The following is a 9,742-nucleotide window of genomic DNA, read 5'->3' on the forward strand; positions in this document are numbered from 1 at the left end:
GAGTTGTTCTCCTTTGTGGAATTGAGCCAGACCAATAATGTTCCTGTGATGGAAGAGCTGTTTTGCAGTGAATTTGAAATGAGAATTATTAAATGCTTAACACTTACTATCTACAAAACCCATTCTTTAAGAAGCTGGAGTAAGTTTATAAAGGGAGGCTGAAGATAAGAGCAGAGCTGTATTGTGTAAGCAGTTGTGCTGTGGCTTAGGAGACAAGTTTATACCTTTATAAAGGCTTTGTACAATAGCTTTATGGTAGTTTAAATTTGCATAACGCATGGAAGTTTAGTGGGTTAGAAGCATGGGAAGGGGCTTATATATGTGGTTTATTATCAAGTGCTTTATCCATACCATTAATGATGATAGCCTCGTCATTGTTCTCTGCACATGGTGTAAGGCACAGGCTTGCACAAGTACTCCCCCATGTTGCCCTCCAGAAAATGGGAGCGCTACGGTTGTTAACTGCAGCATTAAGCCATTTCAGTCATTATTAAGTTATATGGGATTTAATATGAAAGCTTTTTTTCTGTTAACTCCTCCCAGTTTGTGATGGTTGTAGGTGAGTTGGAACAAACCACTCCTGTGTTTCTACTTGTTTGTCTCAATCCTGTTCACGTACTGGGCAAAGTCACGCTTCACCACTCTCACGTGCTGTTGACGTCAGTACACATTTTTTTTTCTTACAAGATCCTGTGTTTCCCAGCTGTGACCTGGAATCAGCAACTAATAAAGATGAAGAGATAGATCAGCTTTTCTGCCGCAGCCATTTCTCTCTAGGAATTGCTGTACTGTAGGACCCAGAAGAAGATCTGCGTCTTTTCTGATGCTCATAATGAGTTTCAGTCATTAGTGACCTGTATTGTATTCACACCAATAATCTACAGGTGAAAGCTCTACTATTGCCAATTTATTCAGCAATCCAGGCTCAGCTTGGGTTTAGAATAGAGTTTTTCACTAAGAAAAACAAATGAACCAGCTGTTCCTTGGGCAAATGTGTTATACACAGACAATTAAGCCTCTTAAATTAGCTAGTCTCATTGCAATGCTAGATTTTTGTTTTATGTCATCTTAATTTCTCTTCCTGCAGCAAGTCTGTCTGGGGGTAGGGAAGAAGGGATGGAAATCTGCTCAGTTAAGTTTTGGGCATTTCTGAGCAATACTTCTCAAAACTGCTCAAGATCTTAAAGAAATAGAAGGCACATCATGAGCAGAAACAAAAAGATGCTGCTTTTTCTGAAGAGAGAATGGTATGCAGCTTTAATGCCAAAATGGCGTTAAAATACATTAAAACGTTTTATGTTTTTAGATGACTATGGTCACATATGCCTGATTTCAATAACTCTTGTAAAAAAGTTCACCTTCATGTCATTTAGGTCTCTTAAATTGTTAATCCTTTAACATGCAGGGTGGAAGCAGTGTATCACCCAGCCCTTTTTTAGTGTTTTCCCTTACCAATTCAGAGAAATATCTCCAACCTAATAATCTTAAAGTTTTTATGGCCTGAAGGCAATTAATTTCAAAATGTTCCTGTTCTGTATGCTTGATGATCACATCTGTGTCTCTTTCCACATAAAAACTCTCGAGCTGCCTCCTACCTGGTTAACAACCAACAGGAAGCTCTGCCCTGTAGCTCTTCTGTAATTCCTCAGTCTCCAAGCTGATACTACTTTTGAAATATTGAAATAATCCTCTCTACTGTGGTTCTAGCATTGTATCTTCTGTCTGACTTGAATCAAGCATATAAAGTTAACTCCATAGCTGTGGTGCAGCATGGATACCGATTGACTCCAGAGCTTGCTTGACTAACTGGGAAATTTTCAGAATAATGAGTCAGTCAATGCACTTAAAGCACTCTTTAGATTATATGCCATGGCACCTTAATTCTGAATGGTAGAAAGTTGAAGAAGATTAGGGTTTGGATGGGTAGGTTCATTTGTTGATTGGTTCCATCATTGGCTTCCTCAAAGGCAGTTCTTCATGTTGCTACCAGGATGTTTTGTGTCCAAGTTTATTAACGTCATGTCAGCATCTAGAGGAGCATTTAAATACACAAAGAATACTCAAGTATATGAAACATTGATAAACTTAACTTGTCCTCTCCTTAATATTGTTGTAAGGTCTTTTTATCACATCTTGATCTTTCATGTCCAGTACAGAATCCTCCACCTAGACTTGTGTGCCTGCCACTCATCCTCTCCGATGCTTTCTTCCTGCAATCTGTCCCATTTATGTAGTTTCTTGGTATGATCCAGCAGTGAAAATTCAAAGTACTGACTCACCCTCTAGGCTTTGGCATCTGAACTTGGTCTGGTTGCCTAATGCAGTGTCCAGCTGCAGGATTTGGGGAAGGAAAGGGAAAGCTGACTAAGTGGGGCTGGCAAGGGCTGTTCTCATGCAGCTCCAAGCACCCTGCCTGCCAAGCTGGGCACAGGGCTGCCTGTCTGAACTGCAGAACCGATGTTTGCATTGCTTTTTCCTTCTCTGATTTAAGGAAGGCTGCATCCTTCCTATGCTGTAACTGGATGGTGAGGACCCTAGTTGCCTAGGTAACAGAGAAACCTAAAAAAACCCCCAAAACAGTTTTTTTTTACTTTTTTCTCTGTGTTTTCTCATAAAAGCTTGACATTCTTTTAGTGCCCCTTTCTGCTGAATAACTTGTGTGGCCTAATCTGATGTATCTTGCAGGAAGGATCAGAAACATGGTTTTCAATTATAACAGCAAAATTACAAAGGGTTTTGTAGTTTGGTTGTTTAATTTCCTGCAAGCTTTGCACTGCGTAAGGGACGCTGCAGTGAGTGCCTTGGTGAGGAGCTGCCATCTGGCTGGTGAGATAGGCCTTGCCGTGGTGGCTGTGGGCAATTTGACCACTTTCTCTCTTCCTCTCTGATAACTTGTGTTTGCCGACATCACTTAAAATAGCTCCACACTCATCACGCCTTCTGTTTAACACATTCAGCCATTGTTTTACTTTTGAACTCCAACCACTATGACACCCCTTCATGTTCTGCCTTTGAGTTTGTTGTCATTTACAACATCTTGAAGGTAGTAGCAGAGACTGACCATCTCCAAAGATCACTTAACCAAAAGCCTGGTAAAGCCTGGAGGGCGTCAGCTGGCTAAAGAGGACCAGAGTGTGTGTGCACAGCTCTGTGTGTCTTTGGAGGTGAGGACCAACACCTCCTCACCTCCTTCTGGGAGCTCTGGCTTGGCCTTCAGCAGGCATGGTGTGCCAGTAAGGAGGTAGTACCACCCTAAGTCTCTTCTGCTTGCAGTTTTGTCTTCTGTGCTTTAACCGATTTATCCACTCTTGAAAACCATTGAGTGGTAGGTAACGGGCCTTGAGAGCCTTAGGGATGTTTGTGCCAGTATGAGTGGAAGAATGGGATTACTGGTAAGGTTTGTGGTAACTGTTATAAACAGTTTCTTAGCCTGGGATGGGACTTTGCACTGTTTATTGACAAGAGGTTTCCTCTAGTGTGTCTTTTTCTTCTTAGTTTTTTTTCTTCTTTTTAAAAAGACAGACCTCCAAGTTAGCTGCTGTTTCAGAAGGTTTTTTACATATTGCTTATCTGATTATGATTAAGCAACCCAGTGTTTATAGCATATGCTTTGACCTTGATGTTAGTTCAGCTGGGCAAGGATATAAATGATGAAGAAATTCCTTAGCAAGCTTACACCATGCTTTTTAAAATTAATTCTTTGATATGCTGTTCGAAAGTAGGAGCATTCTTTTTAAGATCCATGGTTTTTAAAGAAAGGTCCAGGTTTAGCTGCCCTGGCTAAATTTCAGTGCTGTTGAAGTTTAGATTTATTTTTTTTTTTAGCAGCAGACTGCATCCACTTGTTTCTATGAACCATGAACCAGAATTCAGTGCTGTGACATTTACTAAATAGATCAGGCGTACAGAATGAAATGAACATTGTAGAACAAAACTGAAGTATGGGAACTTCAGGTTTTAGTCTGTGAATCACAGAGTACCATGAAAGGTATGGATCCAATACAGTTTCGATAAAAGCTGCTTTGCTCTGAGATTCATAAATAATACAAGACTATAGTGAGTGGTATAACTATGTTTTTCTGGATTTCCTTTTTTTTTTTTTCTCAATAAATCTCAGGTCGTAGTGGCCCTGGTGCTACCTGTACAAACAGAAAAGCCTCGAAAAGCAGCTGCACCTAAAACATTGGTCTTCTAGCCAAAGACTACTTCTGTGTGTTTTCATCAACGCAATTATCTTTAAAAAAGCGGGCCTTCTGTCTAAAAGAAAGAAGATTTCCAGCACAAGATGCTGCTGTCACATGGACTGAGTGACACAGTATATCCCCAAGTTACAATTTTATATTGTGGTAATTTTGCTGATCAAACAGCAAAGTTTAAGACAACTCGCTGTCAGCATGAAAAAACCTCCAACTAAAAAAAACCGCCCTTAGTTTCTAACAAGGAGCAGTTGGATGTTGTGTGCAGAACTGCCGAGTCAAAGAGTTTTTTAAATATTCTGTAGCTCCAAGGACTTGGCTCCTCTTCAAACATTTCCAACTACAAAAGGATGGGTGATCTTGCAAGTGAATGTGCCCCCTCTAGGGGCAAAAATGCAGAACTTTATTATAGCAGGTAAATTCAAAAAGGGAGAACATTTGCTTGAGAGTGTGAATGTCTGGGGTTTTTTTAGCCACAGTAAGAAGGGATTTCTGCTGTGATTTAGGATGCAGCTTCCTCAGCATCTCAGTTTCCTGGCTTGCTGCAAGAGGTGATGTGTGCTGTATGCAGCAGGGCTTTGCTTTCAGCCTTCTCTTGCTGTAACTCTTTGAAAAATGTGCTGCTTTTTTTTCAGGGTAGTTCTTGAAATATCTTTATAGAGTGAGTCTCGTACTGTGAAAAAGTCAGCTTGTATTTGTTACTTCAGTAAGAGTTATAATTCTTGAGCCCTTCCATGCATGTTGTACCATTTCAGTAGGAAGGAATGCCCTGTGCAAGGCAGCACGCTGCTGCCCGGTTGCCTTTACCACGAACACCCAATTTATCCTGAGGAACCTCTCAGGAGTCTGGGGAAATAAAAATCACTCCTGAAACTTCAGAGCTTTGAATATGGGAGTTACAGATCCCGTGCAAATATAAAGTACGTGCTGGGTGTCATTGCTTTGGTGGTGACATCGTGCTCCATACAGAGCCGCAGAGTTGTCTGACTTGGGTGGTCGTGTGTGTTTGTTCTGGCAATGCTCACTAAAACATGGGTCCTACATGAAACTATTTCAGCAATTTTTAAATGTTTGAGAAGTTACAAAATCTTTCTTTCACAGGGGTCTTTTGCCTTTGGTCTTTACCATTTTGTCTTTTCACAGGGCTTGGGTTAGTATAGTTCATCCATGTAGCATTTTCTGGGTGCACATGTGGCCTGAACCTCAGGCTGCGCTGCCAGAAAAGTACTCCTCTTTTAAATGACTCATGGGGAGAACATCATCTTCCCTCAGCTCTTCCTGCTGCTTTTGAAGTTTATCCTGGTTTATCAGGAGGGACGGGTGCATTTGGCTTTTAGGAGGTGCTCGTAACTCAACCCCAAGTTTCCATATGAAAACAAGGTGAAGCAATTTTTAATGAAAACTTGAGATTGTTGTCATTGATCCTTTAAAGCCTGAATTCAGACCTCACCACTCAAATGGTTTAACAGTAGGGTAAATGCTTCTGAGCATGACCACTTCAGTGTTAAATGTGAAATGCATTCATACTCATTTTTTCCTCTCTTATCTCCTGAAGGTGCTCTTACAGAGTGTTACGATGAACTGGGCAACCGGTACCAGCTTCCTGTCTACTGCCTCGCCCCACCTATCAACATGATAGAGGAGAAGGGTGACCTGGAGACTCTGGATATTCCAGATCCCCCACCCAATTCAGGGCACGAATGCCAGCTTCGTTTGCGCCTGTCCACAGGCAAAGACCTCAAACTCATGGTCCGCAGCATGGACACGGTGTACCACATGAAGAGGCGGCTGCACGCGGTGGAGGGAGTGGAGCCAGGCAGCCAGCGCTGGTTCTTCTCAGGCAGGCCACTGGCAGACAAAATGAAACTGGAGGAGCTGAAAATCCCAAAGGACTACGTGGTGCAAGTCATCGTGAGCCAGCCCTTAGCAAATCCCACCCCGGTGGAAAACTGATTTCTGCTTGTTTATTGATTCTTCTTCCCTCCGTCTCTGTCATGGGGTTTGTTTTCACTGCCCTCTCTTCTTTCGGTTTGTCCTGCTAATGGATTGGTTCCAAAAAATGACCAGCAAAAATTCCATCTGTGATGGAGATCTGCAAAAACAAAACATAAAAATGTAAACTGGCCTTTGGAGTTTGCCTGATCATCATATTTAACACAACTGCAGGCAGCACAGGGCAAGGGCAAAAGAAGGGAGAGGGAAGGGGAAGGGAAAAGGGAGGGGGTAAAAAGAGGGAGGGAAGAGATTGTAGTTCACTTAAACAATACAAATATGTAATGATTCTTAAAACTGTAGGTGGTGTCCTGATCCATGGAGCCAGAGCAACAGAGAGCACTTTTTTAAATTAAACTAATCAATTTATAAAATTTCACATCAGCACCACATACAGTTCAAGAATCACAGCTGCTCTGGGTAGGTCCCGTGCTGCCTGTTCACGGGGATCTGTTCTGGTTTGACCTAACTCACATGCTTTGCCCAGGCACAGCCAGCCCTGGGTAGCAGAGCTGCGCTGGCAGCTCGGTCTCCGTCCCATGCAGGCAGCTCTCGGTGATGCTCAGACCAAGCAATTGTACATTCCAAGATGGCAACACAGTCCTGTGCCATTGCTGGCTCCCGAGCTGGGAACGCAGCCCACCGGAGCCTTAGGCAATAACTTAGTCAATGTATACTTTCATGTACTGTACTGTAACTTACTTGCTACAAGACTGACTTAGCCTGACGTTTACTGGCTGACTGGCACCTGAGTACGTGCCTGCTGAATTATTATATATCACTCAGATGATGAAAACAAGCTTTGATCAGGCTAGCTAAGGTGAGTGATGCGCTGGTCTGTGCTTAAGCGTTAGGTGCATCACCTTTGTCAAATGGCACCAGTGTAATAGGTCCAGGTTAAACTGCAGTTAGATGCAATGGATTGCAACTTCCCCTGCTAAGTTCCTAGAGGGCACAAAGCTTGGAAGATGGTAAGGAGGACATGACAGCATATGGTTTTCAGCTTTTTGTGTGAGTGTCATCTGAAGCAGTGGCCAGTCTTCTAGCTCTGGTGACTCCCCAGCCAGGGCAACTGGAGGCACCCTCACTGACACACACCCACAGCTCAGAGCGTGATGGTGGTGTTTCACAGCCAGTGCTTTCCCTTCAGAATGTAAGAGGAGCCCTTTCAGCAAATGACAAATCCTTTTGTAGACTCAAAAATCTGAATCAGAGCATATTGGGGGGGTGGGGAATCTAATTGTTTGTTTCCTCAGTTAAGAGATGCTCTCTGTGTTCCTTTGGCTACTCTGCACCCCTGTCTGGTAATGCCTTTGTGTGAGATCAAATGCCCTGTTCCTTTTAAATGTGATTTCTAGTTTACTTGTTTTTTCAGCCATCATCGAAATGACCTCAATTCTTCCCAAGTCAAATGTGCTATTCAGGTATGAATAGCATATTTTTATTGGTTTCTGTCTTCCCTCTTTGGTCTAAATGGTTTAAAGCTACAGTTGTTCCAGCTCTTTCTTGTCTGCTAGTGAAACTGGTGGGTTACACTGACAATTTTAAACTTTACTCCTTCATTAATTCCACAGAACTCAGTTTCTTGGACTCGAAGGGAGTTCTTGCTCCGTGAGCATCAGCGTAGAGCCAGAATGAGCAGAGGTCACTTGTAGAACAACATGAGTCTTTCCCAGCAGGTGGAAGCAGGCACACAAGTTACCTTGATGGTTGCAAAACAGATCCACAGTTTATATGCATTTCCCTGAATGCATATAAAATAACTTGAATTATTATATATAATAACCTGAAATAAATATATCTTTCTTTTTGGTCCCCATGTTGTATTAAGCCTATGGTTTTTTGACAGCTCCTACTTTGGTACAGGATGAATGAAGTGCAGTGGCAGAGCTGTATAAAGGAAAATTAGTTCCCTGTTCTCCTAAACACCAAAGTGACTTGGTTTTTTTTGTTTGTTTGTTTGTTTGTTTTTAAAGATAAAATCAAAGCTGATAAATACTAATCTATAAAAAATTTTCTATTGTGGAGTTTTTTTAAGACAGACATGATTTACTATACTGAGTTTTTGCAGCCAGATCTTTTGCATTCCAGAGGGGAAAAAAATACTTGATATATAAACAGCTAAAAAATCTCTTGGGTTTTCCCTGGGCGAAGGATGGTTTTGTGCCAGAAAGACACTACTTGTTTTGTAAGGGATAACTTACCTCTCTGTATAAATGGTTTTTACAATGTCATTTCCCTGCAGTCTGTTCTGGAAGCGGAGAAATTCATGATAGATTAAGGAGGAGCAAACCAGGGTGACAGTTCTGTAACTGTGAATACTAAAACACTACTTTTTCTCTATGATACATTTTGTTGATTTTTTTTTTTTTCTATTTTTGATTCAGGCCATTGTCACCATGTACTGTTTTTGAAATTACAGTGTGTAGGGTCTGGGAGGGCTCCTTCTTTCCCTCTCCCCCCTTAGCTGTAAAAGGTTCAGTTTTATTACGCCGTAATAGATGACTATGTTTTATACTGATTGCTTTTTATGTTAGGGAGCAAGGTGATGATCTGAAGGCCACGTCATAAGTGGGCTTTCAGTAGAACAGAGAATTGGTTCATGAAAATACTCTTTTCTCTAACAGCCTTCCTCCCCTTCCTGTCCCTTAAGCACGTATCTAAAACAAAAAGTTCAATGGTAAAATGCTTTTATAGGTGAAAATGAAGTCTTTTCAAGATCTTTTATATAAAATGACAGGTGTACTAAGCACATACCCTGCTGGAAACAAATTTTACAAGATTTAGGAAAGAATTACAAGTTTCAAAATATATATATATATATATATATATTAAAAAAATAAGCATACAGCATGTTGACTGACATATCCCATGTATACAACTAGAAGTTGCAATACACATTGAGAGAAGAGTAATTTCTGTCTCTGAAATGCCTTGTCTTTGTTCTGTGAGATGGTCTTTGGTGCAAAGGCCAGTGCTGGGGACCAGGCTGAGGCTCCAGCGGGACTTGTGCAGGCTCCTGGGGCAGAGCAGGGCTCCCCCCATGCCTGAGGGAGGGAAGGTTTGTTTAGTTGCAGAGCAGAGTAGGCATGGCTGAAGTGAGACTAAACAAGTACTAAACTGCTGTCCAGCTGGTAGCCCCAGTGAGGACTGGTACAGTCTGCATGGGGGACACCAGCGGCTGCTCGCGGGGAGAAGGGATAGAAGCACGCTGGTGTGTGCATCTTTGTTTTGCAGCGTGAGCATGTGTTGAACTTGCAGCTCGTTGCCACTGGACACAGGGCCTGGGCTGGGTTTTGGCATGCCAGCTGGCGTGCTGCCCTGCACCATGTGGTGTCTTGGGTATAATCGAAGCAATGCAACAGGTTTTTTAATGTACACAGCCATGAACTGCAATGCCAAGTACAGACAAGTGAGGAATAATAAGATTTTTTGTTAGACCCATCAGCCCTTTGTGTCATTCCTGATTAGCTCGGGCTATGAACTGATGCTAGCAGACAACATTTTTCTACCACATTAGTGACAAGTTTTTGACATGATTCAGATTTTTATAC

General features: G+C 42.0%; 1 protein-coding gene across 1 annotated transcript in view; it reads left to right on the top strand.

Moving 5' to 3' along the window:
- UBTD2 (ubiquitin domain containing 2) overlaps positions 1 to 9,008 on the top strand; it is a 57,553-nt gene extending 48,545 nt beyond the window's left edge. Inside the window, exon 3 of the mRNA XM_074915885.1 lies at positions 5,752 to 9,008. Coding sequence (XP_074771986.1) covers positions 5,752 to 6,149 — 398 coding nt within the window. The 3' untranslated portion in view covers positions 6,150 to 9,008. The remainder of the gene's footprint in view (positions 1 to 5,751) is intronic.
- The last annotated feature ends 734 nt before the right edge of the window (positions 9,009 to 9,742 follow it).

The sequence above is a fragment of the Athene noctua genome, chromosome 12 (assembly GCF_965140245.1).
Source record: "Athene noctua chromosome 12, bAthNoc1.hap1.1, whole genome shotgun sequence".
NCBI classification, from domain to species: Eukaryota; Metazoa; Chordata; class Aves; order Strigiformes; family Strigidae; genus Athene; species Athene noctua.